The following is a 21,513-nucleotide window of genomic DNA, read 5'->3' as shown; positions in this document are numbered from 1 at the left end:
ATTGCATGGACTTAGGTTTTTCTGCTGTTAATGTGCAGAGTAGCATGTTAGAATAGGTTGTGATTTACAGTGAGATGGGATAATGCCTGTTCTGGAAGGTCCTGCGCACCCCTTGTGTGCTGGAGAATGCTGGCGGTTTTAAGTGGTTATTTCAGAGACGTTGCAATGCTTTCTGTAGCCTCTCTGTTTAAAAAATAACAGCAATGATACAATGTCCTCGGGGCTTCTTCGCCTCCTAATTACAACCAAGCCTCTCATTAGTCCCGCGGGGAGACAGAATCAAATGCCATGTGGTATTTTACACTTAGGATGCTGTGCTTACCACGAGCTGGAAGGAGGCAGGAAAAGGGGGAGTTAACAATTCATAACCATTTATGGAGCAGGCACAGCCCTCCTTGGACCCAGTTCAGCAGAGTCTGAGGGCCTCAGATCAGGAACTTTATCTGGCTAGTAATTGCATCGGCATGCTGCCTTCCTTGTGTGCAGGGGGGGGCATTTGGTGAGCAGGAGACGAAGCTGCAGAGTCCTTGTGCCAGCACAAGGATGAATTAAATGCACGCACGCCTCCAGGGAAGGACCATGGCTGGATTCTACAGTTGCCTGAAAAGTAAAAAGTAAGTGCCATGCTGAGCCCTCCCCTCCACCTTTCCACAGCGAGCTGACTCCGGTGGGTGCTTGGGAATTCCTCCCTCCTGTATTTCAGCAGCAGCACTGCACACGGTGCTCGTGCCTTGTGACTGATGTGCCATTCGGAGTATAAAGTGCAAAAAATCAACTCAAACTGAACTAACAAATGATGAAAATCGGTCATGCTTTTTTTCCTTCACAGATATGTGTGTGTATATATATATATATATGTATGTCCAGTGGCAAACACAAAATACTGAAAAGGATATTAAGAACCTTTTACTGTCTCATTATAGCAAAAGGAAAAACGTCCTCTTCTTTATTGATTAGCTACATTGTGTATGTTGAACAAATAATGAGAAATACAGAAATGCAGGTTGGCTTTTAAAAATGTTCAGCTAGAAATCTGGCATTAAATGTTCTCTGAGAACTCGATATGCTCAGTTTTTTGTATAAGCAACCTGAGGTGTGCTCTGTAATTGCTCCCCATTGAGAGATTTGATTTTATTTAAAGTAAATATTTTTGATTGCTTCACTATCATGTTCTGTGGGAGAGCTATAAAGGGAGAAGAGGATGGGGCAATGCATGTTCGTATTTGTGCTTTAAACCACTGTCAATACAGCTTTTGTTTTTCCTTGGATGTTCTCTCTGCTAAGGAATGGAACAAAATTTTCTCTGCAAAAAAACGAGCAGTGGTTTTTGGTGACAATTTGCATCAGTGGACTGTAGAGGGCTCTGTTCTTGCATACAGTACGGGATTACAGAAAGTGCAAATTCAAAGGCAAACAAAATTGTATCTTGAGGCTTCAGATATGAATGATGATAGCAAAAAGTATGGATGAAATCTTGGTTAGCAAGGGAAAAAAGTGCCAGTTCAATAGTGAAGCTGACAATTCCTTCTTTCTCTTTTTCCCTCTTCTAACTGTTGGATCCCTTGTGTCAACAGTGTCTCACATTACTCTGGTAGAAATATGTATTTTTGAAGGCACTCAATTCCTACTGGATTTCAGTTAGAATTTCCATCCCATATTCCATCCCCCTTCTCCTCCTTTGAAAATTGTAATGGTGTCTACGAGAGGAATCTAAATATTTGGAAAGTAAGTCTGCCTTAGGTAAGAGGGAGGATGCAATCACAATGGACAAAAGGACTGAGAATTAGTCCTGATGAAGGTAGAGGGTTCGGCACTTGAACTGACAACAAAATCAATTTACTTTGTTTGATTTATATTGTTTTTCCTCCAGATCCTCCAGTATCTAATGCAATTAAGATAAACTTGGAAGGCTGAGAGAGGCTGTAAAGTATGAGCAGCTGACACTTCTTTCATATGACATATGATCACTTCTTTTCAGGTGGAAATGCACCTGATTTCTAAAGAACAGCTTTGTTTTTTCAACAAATTCTTCTTTCTGGGTGCTCTTCAGTTAGATCTCCATGCTGGGTATATATGCAGATTGCGTTCCTCATCCTGTTGTCTCAGCCTTGTGATGTGTTCCCAAGTGGATTAGTGTGACTATAAATACTTCACAGTCTTTACAAATTTTATATGCTGCTTTGGATGTGATTATTGGCAGTTAAAATGAGCCTAAGACATTAATTGCAGCACCAGAGATGTTTGGAGCCTGAGATGAATTTTGGATGAATTTTTTGGGGAGTTTGACACAAAGCATTTGTCTTTCTGGGCAGTGTTAGATGTGTTACAGGAATGGCTTCCCCAAATCCTCACACAGTTGTTCGACCTGTAGGAGTTCGTTTGCTTTGTGAATGAAATGATTTGGATGTTTTAAACAACTGGCTTGGGCACAAGCAGCGGTTTAGCCAAAGCAGCAGAGCTCTGCACAGGCCTTAAAACTTGCTACTGCCACTGGCAAGGGGTCCTGCTAGGGCTTTGGGTTGCTGCGTCCAGCTGAAGTGCCTGGGCTGTTTTAAAAGCTGCTTGGGGGAGCTCTCTCCTGTGCTGCTGTCCCATTTGCCTTCGCAGCCCCACGTTTTCCTAGTGAAGGCTCTGCCTTTGCACGCTGCCGTGACTTCTGTCTGAGTCTGAGCTTTCTGCAGTGAGTTCTGCCCCTGTGCTTCGTGAGTGCTCCCTTATGAGATCTCACATCATTAAAACAAACCAAAAAAACTCACGCAGATAATTCCACAGCACAGCACCAGTCTTAATCCACTGAAATAAAAGTTGGAGATTGCTTTCGTATTTTTCTTTATTTGGGTTGCAGATGCTAGTTAATCTTAAATTGTTCTTCCAGTAAGTTTGTGGCTCTTGTAGCTCATCCTTGTTTCATTGTGCTTGGTCCCAGCCCGCTATCAGAACAATCCGTCAGCTCTGGGCAGACATGATGCAGTTTTCTAAAGCCTGCAGAAGAATCTGTTAATATCTGTCTTTCAGCTTTTGAAACTAGCCAAATATGTAGTTATGAGCTGAAAATGTGGTTGCTTGAATAGTAAGGTTCAGTGATGGTCAATGCAAACTGCCAATTTCCAAAGACAAATATAGTGTGTTAGAAGCTATATAAAGTATTTGGCTGAAGGCTTTGTGTGCCAGGTCAGAGCTGGTTTCAGTAACAGACTATAAGGAAATGTGTTTAACTGGTCTGGAGTTAGTGTGGTCACTCAAGATTTCATGGTGCCTTTCACAAGCAATCCCAGAATTATGGACTTATTTTGGTTTGAATGTCTTCTGCTGTGCCAACCTCTGTACTTCCAGTGGCATATTTAATTTCTTTCTTGTAGCCCGGAATTATCAAAAAAAAAAAAAAAAAAAAGCTGATGTTTGCAGCACAGGAGCGCACAAGTTCAGCATTTGGGTAAAGCTGTTGGTCAAGGGATGCGTCGGGATCATTTTCAACGTATTTTTACTTTGAGATGGAAGTTACAAACGTAAAATGACGTTAGGAATGTCAAGCAAAATTTGTTGTCTGGATTAGGTGCTGTTGCTTTGTTGCTGTCTGTGTTTGTTGCCTGTTCAGATGAGTGTCAGGAAGAGATTTTGGAGTTTGTGGGGATTCTTGCAAAGCCATTACACCGCTGCCTACCTGACCGATAGCCAGCTAAGCTGAGGTCTCTGTTCCCTGCACCCTTCCCTCCAGCTCCCTTGCCCTAACCCTGCTTGTTTGAAGAGGCTCACAGAGGACAGTGGAGGGTGCAGAGTGTGCATCTACAGCTTTTATTTCTGTGTAGGCTCCTTGGAGCCTTTGGTTCCCCATCGGCAGCAAGCAGCTGCTCCTGGGGCTTGGACACTAGCAAGTGAATTGGAAGCGGTTTAAAGCTCCACCAAGTGCTGCTGAAGTAGCGACTTGGCACTGCGGGGTGCGGGGCACTTCCAGGCCATTACGAGCTGCTCTTCTCCGTCAGCAGCTCATTCGCCTCCCGTGGCGTCTCTCGCTTTTTGGAACCACGTCAGTGCATTAGGGTTACAGCGGGGACTGCCCATGATGCTCGGCTCTTTGACATGTGCTTGGGCACGGGGCTCACAGCGAGGCACCGAGGCTGTTCCCATCCATGGTGGCATCCCCACATGTACATGGGCTTGGCCAGGCTGTCAGCCATCAGGAGGCCACGCAGCTTCCCCAGTGCTGCTGCCTGGGAGCCGTGGTGCCCAGTGGCAGCAGCCTCCTACAAGAGCTGGTCCTGTGATGCTCTGGAGGTCTGTGAGCAGCCAGTGAATCCCAGGATCACGTTGGTATCCTGAAATGCATGTGGTTACCTGCGTTAGTGTTATATTGTTATATTAATGCTATTTCCTGATGAGGGCAAGAATCACTCGTAAACAGTTTTTCAATGGTTTGTTGTATTTTTTCTTTTTTTTTTCTTTCTTTTTGTTTTTTTTTCTGGTTATGAAAGGTGGCTCCTGCCCAGCAAAGCAAGTTCACCAGTGCAGAGAGAATCCCTGGATGCAGACAGAGGTGGCAATACCAGGTTTCAAGAAACGGCTTGTGGGGAGTACAGAAGGCAAAGCATTGAGCAGAAGGGAGGTGCTTTTTGGAAAGTGGAGAGCTCTCCCAGCCAGGGCCAAGTCAGAGAAGGGGTGCTGAGCAGAAAGGACTCCCCAGGCATTATGATCCCTTGGGAATCTTCCAGGAGGCAGCCTGAGAGCTTGCTCCTGTACACAGCAATGTAGAGGGCGTTTGGACATTTGGGAGTGTTTTGTCTTCAGCTCACAGGGCTTGTTCAGTGTCACGCCTTTTATTAAATGCACACAGATTGAAGCTCTGTTTTCTTACACAAGAATAATAGAGAGGGTGAGCAAAAGCAGTCAGGAGGTGGCAGAGCCATGGCACTGCAGGCGGTTGTGCACAGTTGGTACAATGGTGCTGTATTATTAACAGAAAGCTCAACTATTTCTGCTTGTTGATTCATTCCATTTGACTCATCTCTGTGTGAGAAGTTCAGCTGTGGCTTAATACGGCCAGTGAGTCACCCCACCTCTCCCAGTCCTCCTCCTCCTCTTCACACTTCTCTCTGGATGGTGTTTGCTTTAGCAGCCACTGCGATGCGGTGCGTTTGCTGGCTGTAGGCAGAGGAATTCCAGGCAGCCGTGTCCGTTTGGTTTCAGCACAACAGCCCTTTCCCTACCACCAAGGTACTGAGTGTCTGATGGGTGAGTGCCCCTAATGCTGCCCGTCCTACTTATTTTACAGCACAGCAGAAGCTTCTTGGCTTGGGACAATCTGCTGAATGTGATCTTCACTCTTCTGCACCATTTGCCTGCCAGTTTTTCGTCCATCTTATCTTGCCAGATTGAGCCTTGAAAACATCTTGTCATGATTTTCCTTGTGTTCTCTCCTTATGAATCTTCTGCTGCTCAGAGCATCTAGCTTTGTATCCTTTCAGCCAAATGGAGAGATGAATTTACCATTTCCTCCATGTACAGAGGTCTGGAAAGCTTAATAGCTGTGATATGAAGGCCTGGAAATGGCTTTCTGAGCTGAAATCTGGCTATGGATACTTAAGACAAAAACGTACTAGCTCCAAGCTGTGCTTCCAACAGATAACCTACCTGAGCTAGCGTAGCACAGCTAGAGCTGATTACCAGCAAACCTGGGAAACTCCAAGATGAGGCTGCCTGTGGGGAGACAGGCAGAAACCCAAGGTAATTCCAAGGCTGAATTTTTACTTTTGCTCTCCTAAGGGCTGCTGCTGTAAGAAAACAGTTGAGCACAATGTGCATTGATTCTTACCAGACGCTCTACACTACAGTCATCAAAGCTTGTATTTCTGAGCTAAATCCGCTGTCATTTCAAGGTTGGTACTGTTATGCATCGAGGAGTTTTCAGAAATATTTTGAATACAGCAAATATGAACTGCAGACTTCTTTTTTTTCCATATGTTGTTATATCAGTAATAGTTATTTGTGTTGAGGTAGCAGGTGGCCCTCTGAGGCTCCATTGTGGGAGTCATTGTTTAAACAAATTAAAGCCAGTCACTTAATATCCTGCCTGATTCTGCATGCAGATGCTGAGCTGTCACTGCTCATCAGGCGTGTAGCAGTCAGGGTTGTGCTAACAGCTCAATATTTCCGACACGATGTACACGAAGACGCTGAGACCTGGGCCACACACATCCTTATGTCCTCATCCTTAAACTCATCGTTTAACTCTGTCGTTACTTCAGTGTGTGCTGCTGCATTCGTACAGGCCTTCAGGTACCAGGGTACTCAGTGGTCTTGTGTATCCTGTCACCGTGCCGTAGCACCTTCATATCTGTGACACGGTTAGAGGGGACTGTAGCACTTCCAGTCAGAGCAGGGTGACTTTGGGCAGACAAAGCAGCCTCATTCTGCTTTCCAACCATGCAGCCAGAGCTAAAGCGGCATTCCGGCTTCACATTTTTGTGGTGGTTGTTTCTTTTGGCCTCAGAGTTTCAAGGATCTGGTGCTAATTAGCGAACTAAATGTTTGACTTTTATTCATGATGGATTCATTTATGCTTATTCATTCTAAGAAATATGTAACCGTGTGCTTTTGCCAGGCACAGAATCACTCATCTAACAACACAGTTCTGATCCACACGGTATTTCAGATGCGAGCGGGATGTATTTATACACTCGAGCTCAGAATTGCTCTGTAGATGTACGGATGTAGTCATCAAACTGTCTGTGTGGATGGGGGGAATACAGACCTGACAGAGGTGCGGAGGAATTGTTTGCTGATTCACTCTAGTAAATTATTTTCCATCCTCTCAGTTTAGAGAAAAGAATATTCCAGAAGTTGAAAGTTCATTGTGTTGCTTCAAAAAATGCAAATCTCTTCATTGCTTCCTTCCTTGCAGAGCTTGGCCTGTTAAGACCTTACAGAATGTCTGTCCCTGCCTGTTTGTTTTTTTTTTCCATGACATCCTCTTGTCAGTGCCCCTTCTTGTGGCCCTTGGTGTCCCCCTCCTGGGATTTTCTTCCGTTTTGTCCCCTTTTCTCCCTGATGCCACCACCTCCTTCAAAACAGCCAAATGCAGTTGATGCTCCATTGGTGCAAGCCAGCGCTGGCTCAGCTGGTCTTGTTGTGGAGGGGTGTTTGTGGCTGCAGCCTTGGAGAAGTGGGATCCCTTTGTAGTGGCTGCTCTTATGAAAGAGAAAAGCCAGCAGATAGCCTGGGGACACACGTGGCTCAGGGACTGCTTGAAGCACATGCGTGACCTCCCTTGGCTCTCACAATTCTCCTGTCCTTCAAGACAGCGTGCCTCGGAAGGTGCCTGACTTGGGCTGCAGGGAGAGCTGCCAGGAGGAAAGAGCAGGGACAGGAGAAGACTTCAGTGAAATCATATGCAGGGAGACCCTCAGACTCCCCACAGAGCTCCAGAAGAGCTCCTTTTGCAAGCGTGGAAGCTGCCCCAGGCCTTCCTTTGGCTCTGGCTAAGATCAGCAGCCAAAATGGGGTCTGAATTCCAGAAACCGTGGGAGCTCACGGGGTTTAGCCAGCCAGATGCAGTTTGTTTCAACATAGGAGGGAACTGGCCTTGTTTTTATTTTCGCGTGTGTACAGCCAGTAGATGTTGCCCTGGCTAGGTCTGGGGACTTCACATGAAGAGATTTCCTGACCTTCCTGCCAAAGGCAGCCTCTGAGACCACAAAGCCTGCATTTTATTTGCTCTCTTGTATAGCCAAAAGATGGCTGGCTGTTTGTAAGAGTTTGATCCTTGGAGTGAACATTTGTGACACAGTCAGCCCCGGAAATTTCTGTTAGTCACTATTTTTTTTTGTTTGTTTGTTTCTTTTTTAGTGTACTTTAAATTCCTAGGCATTAAATGTCTTTATTAACATATCTTGGAAGCAATGTGTTCTGGGGAGTTTGATCTACCTAGAGATTTATTTATTTTTTTTACTTTTTCCCCTCTGTAGGCTGTTCTTTATCCCACAGAGTGAGGGATGAGGGACAGTTTTGGAAAAATAAATAAATAAAAAAGCTTCAGACATAGCTTCAAGTCCCACGTTTCAGTTCTGGCATTGAGATAGCTATTGTTTCAGCCTCATTTTCCCTGCAATATTCAGACAGCTTAATTTGTTATTTTTTTCTCCAGACCCTTTTCAGGCCTAGGATGTAATGATTTCTCGTGAACATCTTGGGGACCAGAGCAGGATCCAAATACAGGAACACGGCAGATATGCAGGCCACTCTTGTGAAATTTTATGATTTCTGTAACTTATTTGTAGCGGTAGCAGCTGGTAGCAGAGTCAACTGGTAAGGTCCCAACGTGCTGGTCTCCTGTAGCAGAGGCAGTGCTTTGCTTGGTAAGCTTTCCAGGCATTCAGCGTGACCATTGCGATTCCACAGGCAAAGAAGCTCAAGGCTGAGTGATAAACATTTTGGCTCCTGTTAGCAGCCCTGCCGTTTGCCCTGGACTCCAGTGACAGAGGCAGAGACAGTCAGCTTGACTTTTATTCCTGTACTTGACTCTGGCTTCGTGACTCTGCTAGCGTAAGGCATGCCTGCTCTTCAGTGATAGTGGCTGGATGCTTCCTGCTGCTCTGCTCGTGGAGCTGTTTCCCAAGGCAGCAGAGCTTTCTGGTGTAACTCCCTAACTGCCTTTGGTTACGTCCGTGTTGATGTTAAGTGCGTGTTTCCCCTCCCTCCCCACTTCGCCAGCTGTATCCACGTCAAGTGGATCTGAGGGAGTCTCCTGCTGCTGGCAACGTGCTGGTTCCTCGTACCGTTGCTGGATGACTCTGCTGCTTCTATTGCTTCTCGTTAGGAAGAGTGGAAGAAGATCCTCATTCCAGCTGTTTCCTGAAACTTCCCCAGTGTGGTAGTGTAAAGAAGAATCACTACATGGGAAAAGCACTGACTTATACCTACGCTGGTGCCAAGTGGTGCAGTTCAGCTGGGTCAGTTAATGTACATTCCTTTACAACAGAAGCAGTCGGGGCCCAAAGCATTGGCTGGGCTTTTGTGTGTGCTTAGTTCATGACTGAGTTAGTGCCAGTCTTGATTTGAGCAAAGTTCTCTCGCGTTTCCCCTGATTTGTACAGACCAGAAAATGCACTGGAAAAATTATGCTGTAACTTACTGTCAGAGAAGAGCTGTTCAGAAGTACTTAGTTTTTGGCAAACAGGTGGCTATTCTGCTGTCTGTGCTGAAACAGACTTGCAGTAGGGATCCCTGCACTGACAGCAGCAGCACGAGGTTGTGCTAATAAGCTCTGCAGAGTAATTAGGGGCATGAGGGCATGCCCGAGACAGGTCAGTGTCTGCTGTGGGTGCCAGCCATTGCAAAGTGGGGCTGCTCAGACTTGAGCTGGGCATCCCGAGCTGAATACAAACCAGCACTGCTCAGCTGTACCTGCCCCAGCTTTGAGCTCACACAAGTCCACATACGTACGCTGCAGAGTGCATTTCCACTCTGTTTTCTCCAGTAGCTTACAAATATTTTTTGTCTCGTTTGCCCTTCCCCCTTCTTATCCTTTTGGCTTCTCACACAATTACAGACTGAGCCCGTGTGACTGTATGAAAGGCATTTCCTCCTGCTCCTTTTTTATTTTTTTAACTCAGCTTCAGCCCACCAGCTGCTTTCCATTAGTGTTACACACACACTCGCTGGGAGGGCAGCACATAATGCACTGCTGAATAGCAGAAATCCTTCAGAAGCAGTCTGACAGAGGCTGCTCAAAGCAGACTGTAGGTAAAGAGAGTTCAGCACACTGGGACCTGTCTTCTGGCAAGCCTTCCCTGTGAAGCCCAGGTCTGGGGACCAAGCACGGTGAGGGGGTGTTGTCTGAATGCAAAGCGTGAAAGCTGGCTGTAGATCTCTTTATGTGAAAGGTTGTTTGCTCTGGATATCTCTTCAAGGGTAGCAGCTGAGTGGTTTCTGATGCTGTGGGGAATTATGACCCCTACTTGTTCCTGGGAGAGCATTTTTATTGATACTAAATACTGACAAGTTGCTTGTCTAGGCTTCCTGATCTGTGATCCTTTGAAAATGACCTTAAACTTTCCTAAGCTCTTCTTTCCATAGAAATGACAGGATCAGTACTCATTAACTTTATAAACTTCTTCCCCACCCCTCCCTGTTATCAGTGGAGGTGGCAGCAAGAGGCCTCACGTAAGCTGCTGTTTGTGCCATTCTCCTATTCCTGCTTGAAACAGCCACAGTTGTATGAGGCTCAGACCAGGTAGGGTTTGGAAAAACATCCAGCTGGCCAAAACTGGGGGCAGTTCATCCTAGAAACTCTAAAAAGAGTTGAGTGGGATCGGCTATGCGAGGTCAGGTCCCAGTCCCACTGTCGTGTTGGGCAGGACCCTGCTTGAGCCCGGTTGGTTGTGGGATCCCACACCATTCAGCCTGTTCCCTGAACAGGGACCCTGAAGAGCAGCTTGCTCGGCTCGCTGCACAGACAGCGACGGGAGCTTTGGTTGTGGAGTTGGTGATGGGCTCAAGGGACATGAAAATTGAATAGAAACCTCTCTGGCTCTGCTGTTGCTTTGTGATTAGCTCTGAGAGTCTGTTCAGTGGGGTTGCAGAGGGTAAACCGAAGACAATTTTGCTTCCCTTACTTTCAGTGGGTTGCCAAGTCCATGGCTAGCCTGTAGCGTTCCCAGGGAGGAAGCAATCAAGCCCATTTTGACAGAACAAAGTCCTCCAACGTGCCTTAATAAGACAGAGTAACAATTTAACCTGTCACCTTCAGCTGAAGAACGTAATGTGAATACTAAACCATCCTGCATCCTGTGTTTTTATGAAGCTCTGTGCTCAGGGCAGAGGGGGGGCTTTTCTCGAGGTCCTGCTGCAGCTCCAGGTGTGTTGGGTGGGGATGCTGGCCACGGGCTGGTCTTGCAGGACAGGTGAGGGGCCTGCATTTCCCAGTGCTGACCCATCTTGCTGTGCAAAGCGTGTGTCCAGAAATCTGAGCACAAGCTTGTTTTTTGTAGCCTGGAGGAAATGGGTCTTTAAAAACTCCAGGCTAAAATGCCACCTCTTTCTCGTGGCCGCTTCTCGTTGTCTGTCTTTTGTAGGGTATGAAGATACTGAACGAATGAAGTGCCTGGTGGTATTGAGTCCTTATTTTCTCAAGCCTTTATTTGTTTGGAAGGCGACTGTTCAGGGGTCAGCATCTCCTTTGATCTCTTTTGCAAGGCCTTCCAGAAGGCTCGTGCAGAGGCATGGGACTGAACTGAAGAAACACCAGAAGCTGGGGACGGAGCCTGCTCGTTGTGCGGTCTCCATCTCTTTGGTCTGATGCAGAGACAGCAAGGAGGCTGTGTCTCCTTTGTGAGGCTGAGTAGAAAGCATGTCTGTTTGTCTTGGGCCTCTGTCAAATGTGGGAAACTTGAGTGCTGTACAATGTTAACTTCCCTGCAGCCCTTAAATACGCAAACCGAGGAGGGAAGGGAGTTGTCTTTGCTGTTAGCATGTTTCCCCCCACGTGATACACTTATTCAGGTAATGTACTTAGCTGGGAAAAGGGAATAGTCAGACACTTCCCGGCTTTGCATTTCTTCTGCCCAGCCACTGCCTTCCTGTAGAGCACTCTAAATATTTGTCCGGCTGCTCCAGATTGTAAAAGAGAGACAAGGTTATTTCTCCTGTTTCTGGAGTGTTTTCTCTTAGGACTTAAGAGTTGCGCTAATGAGTTGAAGAGCTCCAGGTGAATGTAACTCAGCAGGGTTATTAATGGCAGTGCTGTATGTATAGCAGGGAGCCCAGATCTATCATAAACCACATCAGTGTAACAGTGATTGCTAACTAGGTCCTGTTGCCTGCTTTGAACATAAGGAAAGCTTTAAACTGTGGGAGCTGTATGCCTTTAAAGTACACATATGCCTTCAAAATGCTTGACAGCTCCACCACTGCTCTGCTGTGACTGCTGCCACCGAGGAGAGAGCCTGCTTTGTCCCTTGGTGGGCACCTTCTCCCAGCTGTCCTCTAGCATCTCCTGGCATGCCGAGCCTTGGAAATGCTGCTCCAAAAGGCCCCTTATTTCATCCGATACTTTATCACTAAAAATCGATCTGCATACAGCATCTGTTCAGAACTTCGTCTCGTGGTGCAGTGCTCTGGGGGAGCCTGCGGGGTGCACGTGGTGAGTACAGCTGATTGAGCTGGGCGGGCAGTATCGATACATCCCGACCACGCGCAGCGCTGCGTCTGTCAGCTGTCATTAAGGGCTGCAAGTGGTGGATGTCGGGGGTTCGATCCGTTAATGCCTGTGCACTCACATGTGTTCGTATTGACGAGGTTTTGTCCTCATTCTCTCTGCTACATTAATCCTCAGGCTAGGGTTTGGTGCCCAGAACTTTTGCTAGCTTTTCTCTTGTAAAATAAAGCAGAGTGCTACCAGAATTTGAAGCACTTATCTCAGTGCTAACTTTCCTTCAGGTACGTCATCATTTTAATGATGGAATTTACACTTGGCTGTAAATATTTTTTCTCTTCTTATTTCAATGCTTGTTAACTTAGAGCTTTAGGTCCTAAATGGGGGCACGGTTGCAGACTCGTGATGCACCCTCGCAATTGACACTTGACCTCCATATGCCCCAGAGAACTCAGCTATAAAATTGAGTTAATGCAGGAGCTGATTTGACTGTAAAGAGACTGCCTCGGAGCTGAACTGCTCTGCAATTATAGTTCTACTCGTATAAGAGATACACCAAATGGAAATAAGTGCTTGTTGTAATAAACACAGCAGTCAAAGGATCTCCAAGGACTGGAGGGGTTCTGAGTGAGCAGCTGAGATGATGGAGTAATTTAAATAAATGGAGAGCCAGCAAAAACAAAGCTGAATCTGAAATCAACATTTTGCCTTGCTTTCTTGTTATTGAAGGTAAGCAAAGCAGAAGCTAGAGGTGTGAATGAGCCAGAAGTCAGTCCCACTCGCAGTCTGGGAAAAGAAGAGCAAGTCTGGGGACTTGCCAGTTTGTCCTTGTAAATGTGCTGAGCACTGTCTTAATGTTTTATTTCAAATGCATTTCCCTTTCCCTAAGGATAAATCTAACAATATGCATTGTGTATAAAGTTGGGGGAAAAAATGGGTCCAAATTTCTTCTTCATACAGAGAATCTATGAGAAAGTCTGCTGATGACCACTTTAATCAAAATATGCAGGAAATGCAGACATTTCCATGGATAATTGATGAGACCTGAATGGAAAAAGGAGAAATGCTGAATGGTTATGATCATCCAAAAGGGAAGATCTTAAAAGTCTTACTCTTTGTTGCTTCTGCGTATTGTCTAGCAATTGTTTCAAAGCCAATTGTTTCAAACCTCTGTGCATCTTATTTAGCAAAGGCACAATCAGTCCTGGTCCCTGCAATGACTTTTTCATTGCCTTTTTTGCAAGGTGAGATGAGATTGTTTGGAAGCACAGTGTGTTAATGCACTCCTGTGTTCGCTGCCTCTAGGTGAGTTAAACCAGAAGAAAACTGCAGTCCGTCTGCTCCGTTTCTACCTAGAGGTCAGCAGCATGGCAGCAGGTAGTACAGGGCACGCTTCCTCTCTCTGCTTTCTTGCAGGAGCCCTGCCTTTTTCCTCCATGGCCTGCTACCTTTTTTTTTTTTACTTTTTTTTTTTTTTTTTTGACAGTCCCGTTTCCTCTACACACCTTCTCTTTTAAGGTTATCTGAGGACTTGGGCTGCCCATGGACTCAGGGAAGTACTGGTGCTCTTCACCATAACAGATTACAGGTGTGGCTGATACAGAAGGAATGCAAGAGTTTGCTGACTGGCCAAGTAGGCACCTAAGCTATGTAATTTAGCAGTATTGTACCACTTGAGGTGGAAAATAAACCATTTCTGTGCAAAAAAGGGGACAAGATTTGTTTGTGGGTATTATCATTTGTTTGTGGGGGTATTTTCATTTGTTTGTATGGGTATTCTCATTTCTTTGTGAAGATTTCTTACTCTTTAAACCCTGACATGGCACACTGGAACTGCTAACTATGTAAATGTATCATTTGGATATCTCCTCTAACAAAGGACAATATTTATGAGCTGCCTTGCTAAACTGTCACGTTTCCATTGTTGCTTGTCATTTGTACTGTAACTCTTGCGGTCTGCTGCCTAATCCCTTTGTTTCTGACAGACACCCGTTTAGGAGCCTTGGAAAATACAAAATGGAGCCAGTTAGCATTGAATGATCTTAAAACTAGACCGAACTTTTGTTTTCATCGGGGAGGAAGATGATGCCGTCAGCTAATGTGGTTGATCAATAGACCTGCTTGCGATAAGGTTTCAAAGCTTGTGGCTAAAAGCTGATTGCACTGGAACCAAAATAAATTTGATCTATTGGTTTCCACAAATGCAGCATAGCCCAGAATGATGGTTCAGTGCTGATGCTTAACTAATTTTAATAATGCTGACAGGCTAGCCTGGTGCCTGCTGCAAGGACACTGTAATACATGCACCCTCGGCAGCAGAGCTCTTATTTAAGATGTTTTTTACAGTAGCATGGAGCTGTCAGTCTGTAGCAAAGCGTGTGCATAAAGACTCATTATTCTGAGGCTGGGAAGCATTACAGTCCTTGCTGGTCACATTTTCATGTAATACAAGCTTTGATCCCGGATTCCTAAAAAGAGAGAGGTACTGGCACAAAGTAAGACTAGTTTATTTGTTTTGGCTGGAGAAATAAGTGTCACTGAAAAATGTGGAAAAGGTCTGTGGCTCAGGTGCAAAACAAGTGTGCAAGCTCTGTTTGTGATGAGCATTTGGGAACACAGCAGCAGGGTGGGATCGTAATCTGTGAAGGTGGACGAAAATTTAACCAATGCTTTCATCTCTATTTCAGTGACTATATCATGGCTACGGGGCCAACAGACGTCATACAGTCACCTGAAACAGGAGAGACTGTTGAAGAGTGCACAGGTAAGCAGTAGTTCTCCAAATGTGGAGCTGATTTGGAAGTCAAGGTTTATTTTTTTCAAGCTGGGGGAAATGTCTGTGATGACTCATTTTGCAGGTTTAGTTTTTTTTTTTTTTTTTTTTTTTTTTCCTGAGTGGCATTGCCAGCTGGCAATATTATGAAAAGGACCCTTAATGTGCAGTACTGGAGGATCATAATGTGATGGAGGTTAGTATTTTCTGAATCTGCCTTGGATTTTCAAAAAATTAGGACATAAGAGCTTGAATAGCTGCTTGTCGTGCCTGCCTTGGTGGATGCCACAGAGCTGGGGGCTGAGCATGGTAGCCAACTGTTGTATTAGCCTCTGCCTGTGGGAGCTGTGAGTGCCCTTGCTGCAGCTTTATTCTCTGCTTCTGGCCACAGACAACCATTTGTTACTTATTCTTTCATCCAGTGGCATGGGCTGATGCAGGCACCCATGAGGGAATGGAATAATAGACAAGAAAGGAAAATATGTTACTTATGCCAGAGCTGTGTTAATTAAAGCAAATCCTTTTTGCCAGTGTTCAGACTTTTCTTGAGGAGCTAAGCAAGTATGAAGAATACCACAATAGCTGAAGCATTTCAGAAGTGGCTGTCATACCAGTTGATTTTTTTTGGCTAATGTTTCACAGTCATCTTCAATGTTTCAGTGTTTCAAAGACCAGCTTGCTTCATCCTTTAGAAATAGATTTGGCACCACCAGAATACTGGTACGGGAGAAAATCAAATAGCAAAGCAACTCTTAGTTGAACCCTGTGTGGCAGATGGATAGTGGTGAAGGAAGGGGTGGTGGATGCCCAGTAGTGGCTGGTTTCCTGAATTTATAACCTAGTTGATGACGTTGTCCAGTGCTACTTGGGACACACTGGTAATCTTGTGTGAAACCCAGACATGCACGTTTTGTGCTCAGGTTTGGAAAACATTCAGAAAATGGATCAAATCCTGACCCTGTTGACAAGGAAGGCAGGAGATAGCTTGCTGGCTTAAGCATTGGCTCTAAAAAGACCAGGAATATTTCTGCCTCTAACTTGTTCTAATTGAACCAAACTTATCACGTTAAAAGCTGCTGCACTATTACTGAGATATTCAAGAAACACTTAACCAGACCTGGAAAAACCTATCTTGTTTTGTTGTTGTTTTAATTTTTGGAAATTTGTGTATTTCCCATGTAAGGTAGGATTGCATCACCTCTTCCTCTTTGTAGTGGCTTATAATGGAAAAGCTTTAGGAGGCTAAAATTCCCACTCTTCACAGTCTAGTCAATGAGATTAACTTCTTGGGGGTTATGTTATTGTCTGACTAGTTGTAGAGTTTCCAGTGCACACTGTTTCTTCTTAGCGGTAGTGACAAGGTAATTGTCCAAAAACTCTCAGTGCCCAGTGCTAGTCTTGCTAAATATCACAATTTTATTGCCTGTTTGGCAGCCTTGAGTATTTTTTTGTGAAGCTAGAATCATGGATTGTGGTATTTTTTTTGAGAATCTTGTCTTTTTTTTTTTTTTTTTTTAATATCCTGTATTCTTATTCATGAAAATAGCTGGTTGTTGGAGCTGAAGAAAAAAATGAGTGCACCTTAGAAGACAGCATAGAATATCCCTAAATGATCCGTTTGATTTAAATATGATAATTGAGCTTCTAAATCAGATAATCCCTCTGCTTTTTACAGTCTCAATTTTGCACTGGTAAAAGTATCTTTCTCTCTTCTATGTTATAGGGAAGAGCTCTACAGTGAGCAAAAAGAGCATTAATTCTCTCAGTGCACAGGAGAAACCATGAAATAGGCAATACACAAGCAGTAAAAAATACAGAATAAATAAACTTTACAGAAAAAGCAAATGCTTATTCCTGCTCCTTTTCTCTTATAATGGGCTAAATTGTTAGAGTTCATTTTGGGGAGGACTTTTGCTTTTTAGGGCAGTAGCCTTTAAATTAATATTTTGTTTTTAATGTCTTAATTGAATATTGACAACTGTAAGCATTTAAAAATAATGACATTATTTTATTCATCAGTGGTGAATTATTACATTGAATTATTCATCAGTGGGTGACTGGGGAAAAGGCAGTTGTCTGAGCTTGGATTTTCTCTCCCTGTTTTGACTAGGTTTTTGTTATGCAACAGCTTTTTTCCATTTTAAGTCATAAGATCCTCTCGCACATTACTCAGTAAGTTGAATTATCATGGAGCACGGTACCAATTTAATGATATGTTGGGCTACTTCACAGTGCACTGAGATGTAGACACCTCTAAATGAAACGTGGCATCCCTTTAACAGCGTGCAAAAGCAGCAGTACAAAGTGCTTGCAGCAGGAAACTGATTTGAACACCATCTTTCTGAGCTGCGCCTTTATTGTCAAATGCTCTGCCACAGAGCAGCCCCACAGTTTTCATCTGCATGCAGCACAAAGTGTCTAGGGGTGATTTTATCTTCTTTGCGTAATAACATGGCAAGTGCCCATCTTCTGGAACTGCAGGGAAACTGAGTGTTTCTCATTCATCTGAAACAGCTGAAGGCGTGCAGCTGAGCAGAGCCCAGCTGAAGAGGAATTATTGCTGGAGGGGATGTGCCCCACGCATCAGAAATAAATCAGAGGCTAGAGAAGGTACTGAAGTAACAGAGGACTCTCTGTTCACAACGATGCCCAAGTATTGTCCCATGCCAGTTGAGGTTTACTAATTGGCAGTGCTTGTGAACCTTTTCCATGGGCTCCATTCTAAAGTTAGCACCACTTCTGATCTAAACAAGTATTTGGAATGTTCTCCCTGGCAATATTCTCCTTTGTGGAAGGACTTGTGTCTGTTGTTCTTGTCCTTAGGACCACTTCTTTTTTGTTGGTTGTGTTTTGTGTGTGTTTTTTTTTTTTTTTTTTTTTTTTTTTTTAACATCCTCCTGGTTCTTCTGGCAATACTAACATCTAATTATGCTCATCAGTAATACTTGCACTAGAATCAAACTTCCTTGTTGTCAATGTCCTTATTTTTCATTTAGACTGCCTTTAAGTTGCAAAGCTCTCTGTGTGCAGCAACATCTGCCATTTTGTTCTTTCAGTCACGGGAGTGTGCTAGCAGACATTGATGGATTGATAATTTTGGGGTGCTGCTTCATTTTAATCTTTTGTTTTGCTAATCTAAAATAAACCAATTCTGCTTTGTCCAGTTTGCCAAAAGAATACCATGTAGGTTGTCTAGCTACTGATGTGAATGGTAGTAATGGTAGAGAGGCATTTCTAAAGACTGCAGTCTCAGTCAACACACTTGTTTCGTTGGGAGGCACTGTGCTCTTCGGATTGCTGTGTGACCTGTCTTTTCTTACCATCTCCTGCTCTGGGCCCAGTGTAAAACTCATTGAGCCCCATGACAGAGTCTTAACAACTCTAAAAGCTTTGGGCTCAGCTCTGGCATCCAAGGGAGGCAATTTATCCTTTATTTTCTGAGACTACATCATTCTTTTACTGCCTGATACACAGCTTTCTGAGATCTTCTGCTGATAAACCCTCCATAGGAGCACCACATCTCGTTGTTATTTAGGTGTGTGGAAATCCATTGATCATTTTACACTAAATTGTTGGAAAAATAGCTTGGTCCCAGTGACAGCCCAACTCACTGGAAAAGCAAAGTGCACGTCTTCTTTGACAACTACTGCTCTGCAGAGAGGTGCCTTTTCGTCAGGCCATGCTGGTCGGTGTAGCAGCATCCTTGTATGTCCTGACGTGTGCTGCTGGCACCCATCTCGAGAGCTGGGAGGAGACAGGGTGAGCAGGTCTCGGTGTCATTGTTTACTTCTCAAAGTGCCTACTGTCTGATGCACGATGCAGCTGTGCGGTGGCACAGTTTCAGCCCAGATAAGGCGTGTTGGCAGAAGTCCCTACACACACAGGGCACACGTTGAGGCAGAGCATTGCCGACTAAATCATTGCTGGGAGAAGACAATAACTGCGTGGAAAGAATGCCTTGCTTATTAAGGAATCCTCCAGCTGTGAGCATTTATTATGCCAACTGCTGTAAAGTATTAATTGAACAATGAATTTGGCTCTGATATGCAATGATGTTATTGCTCTGCATACGTATTTAAGTCAACCACGGGGGTCAGTACAATAGCTTGGCCCAAACCACCCCAAAATGACCCCTCAATGTAAGAGTCAGTGACAAAACACAGCTTTTGTGTGCTGAAAGAAAATATAAATAAGAATGTGAAAGTATCTAAGGCTATTAAAAATGAAAGAAGTCAATTATGGTTCTTATGGTCTATTCTCTTTTTGTATTTCTTTTCATTTGGACAATGGAAAATGTGAAGTCAGCTTAGCAGTTTTCTAATCATGTTCTTAGGGTTGCTATGTTTGAGGGTTTCGTGTTCTGCAGGGGAATGTCTTAACTTAAGCTTGCTCCACTAACCTTCGAGGAGTTGTTGATTTTAATTTGGGGCACTAATGTAGTGTGAAAACAGATCTTTTGGTTTTAGGGTTTATGGATTCCTTTGCCAGTTTTAATCTTTTTGTTTCCTTACAGCCCTGAATAAAGAAAAAGCAGAAATAAACCAAGCTAAATGAAACATTTAAAGACTTTAAAATGTTAATTGTTTTATTGAAAAAATATTAAGTATAATTTGTATGATTTGCATGATCATTTGTCAGTTGTGATAGATACATTCTGTGTATTTTTCATAAACTGGAACCTAAGTAGCCACCACCATTGTCAACCTAATGTCAGTGTTGCTTTATAGGCAGCACATCTAAGAACTGCAGCTTCACCTTTCACTAGACTCCAGCACTGAATTATTTACAAGGCAGCTGACTAGAACTCAATGGGCTGCTCCTGCTTGTGGCTGTCCATAAGCTTCCTTCAAAATTTAAAAGGAAAACATTCTCCAAGCTAAGCAACACCTCCAACTTCCATAAATTTTCTTTTTTCTCATGTTGCAGGAAAGAAAAAATCCAAATTTCAGACTTTCAAGAACTTCTTTGCCAAGAAGAAAAGGAAAGAGCCTCCACCTCCCAGGGGGGAGAGTAATTTAAAACCTAGCCAGTCCAGCAGCGATGTCAGCATCTCTGTGCTCGACGAGGCTAATGCACTTCATTCACCGAAGGAGGCTGGGTAAGCTGGCGGGGAAGGAAAATAAATAAATAAGGGCAGACCTCTTGCTGCAATGGGATGAAAGCACAGGCTGGCCTCTTAGGAGCAACCTCTGTCCAAGTTTGTGCAAAACAAGCCCTAATGCTGATGAAGGAATTCCAGGAATTTCCTCTTTCTTTGCTATGTGCTTCCAAAGCCATGGTGGAGAGGAGGGGGAGGGCAGCCAGGGGCAGGGGTGATCCAACCTCCTCCTCTGTAAAACTGCAGATAGCCCAGATTGTTTTGATTGGTTTTAGCTTTTGAAATATGTCTTGGAAGATCTGATCAGCAGCAGCTTTACAAGGAAGGATGATTGAGTACTGCTAGTACAGAGAATAAATGTAAAGTTGAGTTGCTATTTTTTAGCATAAATGGTGCTCTCTGTTGTGGTTGGGAGAACGGAAAGTGTGATGTGTTCTCAGAATGAGATTTCTGCTTAGTTTAACTTTTATTCTGCCGTTTCTGTACAGAGAACAACAGAAGGCCTCGAGTTTTGTGTCAGCCACCCTGAAGGGCTGAGCACGAGTGAGGTTTGTCAGTCCTCAAGGTGTGTGCAGAACAATTCTCAGGTCCCTGAATGGTGTCCGTTCTGAAACTTGTCCCTTTCAGTTACTGTAATAGGAACTATTCTGTATCTAGGGTGGGAGAACCCTCTGAATGTGGCTGTCTCCCACCAGGGGTGTCATGGATTAGTATCTTGCAGCCTGTAATTTCGCTGCTTTCCAGCCTTCCCCACCTCCCCTGTTAGCTGCTGAGGCTTCTCTTTGGTGTATCTTAGACCTTGGGCTGTGGAGCTACAGACTAACCTAATGTGATGGCACGCTGGCCACATCCCACACTTTGCAGTGCATTGTTAGAGGGGACATTGGACAGTGGCAGAGGTCACAAGTGGGTGACTAGATGCTGAAATCAACGTTGCTGCTAAATGCAGTGTATCATCAATCAGACCTTAGGTGCAGCTGGACACTACTGGTTTCTTTTGGTGGAGCAACTTGTAGGCGTTACTTTCTCAAGCGTACTTGTGCCTCCCTGCCCCACGTTTCCTCACTCTCTCTGTTATACCACTGCATCATAAAAATGATTTGGGTTTCAGGAAACAAATAATCTCTTAATTTTGTTTGTTAGTGTAACAGCAGCAGAATATATAACACAACCAGCCCCTAGGGCAAGGGGAGTTATAGAGACTCAGCTGACCCAGTCCAAAAGGCTTAGAAATGGCTGAGCTTACACCAAGAGTCCATAGAGGAGTCTGGCTTAAAATCAGCTGTCAGATCCAGAAGCTACATGGCCGAAAACTCTTTGGTCTTTCCCTTAACCAAGTACTTCAAGTCCAATTGCTATTTACCTCAGCGCTATCCTCCATTTAAAAATGTTTTATAAGACCAGAGATCAGGAAATGAGTAAAACCCCTCTGTTTTTTCCCTTAGAGATAGGATTGGATGGACAATGCAAAAAATTGAGAGGGTAAATTTGTATACC

General features: G+C 44.3%; 1 protein-coding gene across 6 annotated transcripts in view; it reads left to right on the top strand.

Moving 5' to 3' along the window:
• Positions 1–463: 463 nt before the first annotated feature.
• KIAA1210 overlaps positions 464–21,513 on the top strand; it is a 90,802-nt gene continuing 69,752 nt past the window's right edge. For 4 of the 6 annotated variants that reach the window (XR_014318415.1, XM_082771072.1, XM_082771073.1 and 1 more), the window contains exons 1-3: positions 464–614; positions 14,833–14,909; positions 19,845–20,016. Coding sequence is in view for 5 of the 6 variants with exons in the window: in XM_082771072.1 (XP_082627198.1) it covers positions 553–614; positions 14,833–14,909; positions 19,845–20,016 (311 nt within the window). In the remaining variant the exon portion in view is untranslated. Of the gene's footprint in view, positions 615–9,646; positions 9,814–14,832; positions 14,910–19,844; positions 20,017–21,513 lie in introns of those variants that run through there. The other 2 variants (XM_082771075.1, XM_082771074.1) reach the window with 2 other exon arrangements.

The sequence above is a fragment of the Aythya marila genome, assembly GCF_965140915.1.
Source record: "Aythya marila genome assembly, chromosome: 13".
Taxonomy (NCBI): domain Eukaryota; kingdom Metazoa; phylum Chordata; class Aves; order Anseriformes; family Anatidae; genus Aythya; species Aythya marila.
The sequence above is the reverse complement of the archived record's forward strand: the minus strand, read 5'-3'. Positions and strand labels throughout refer to the sequence as shown.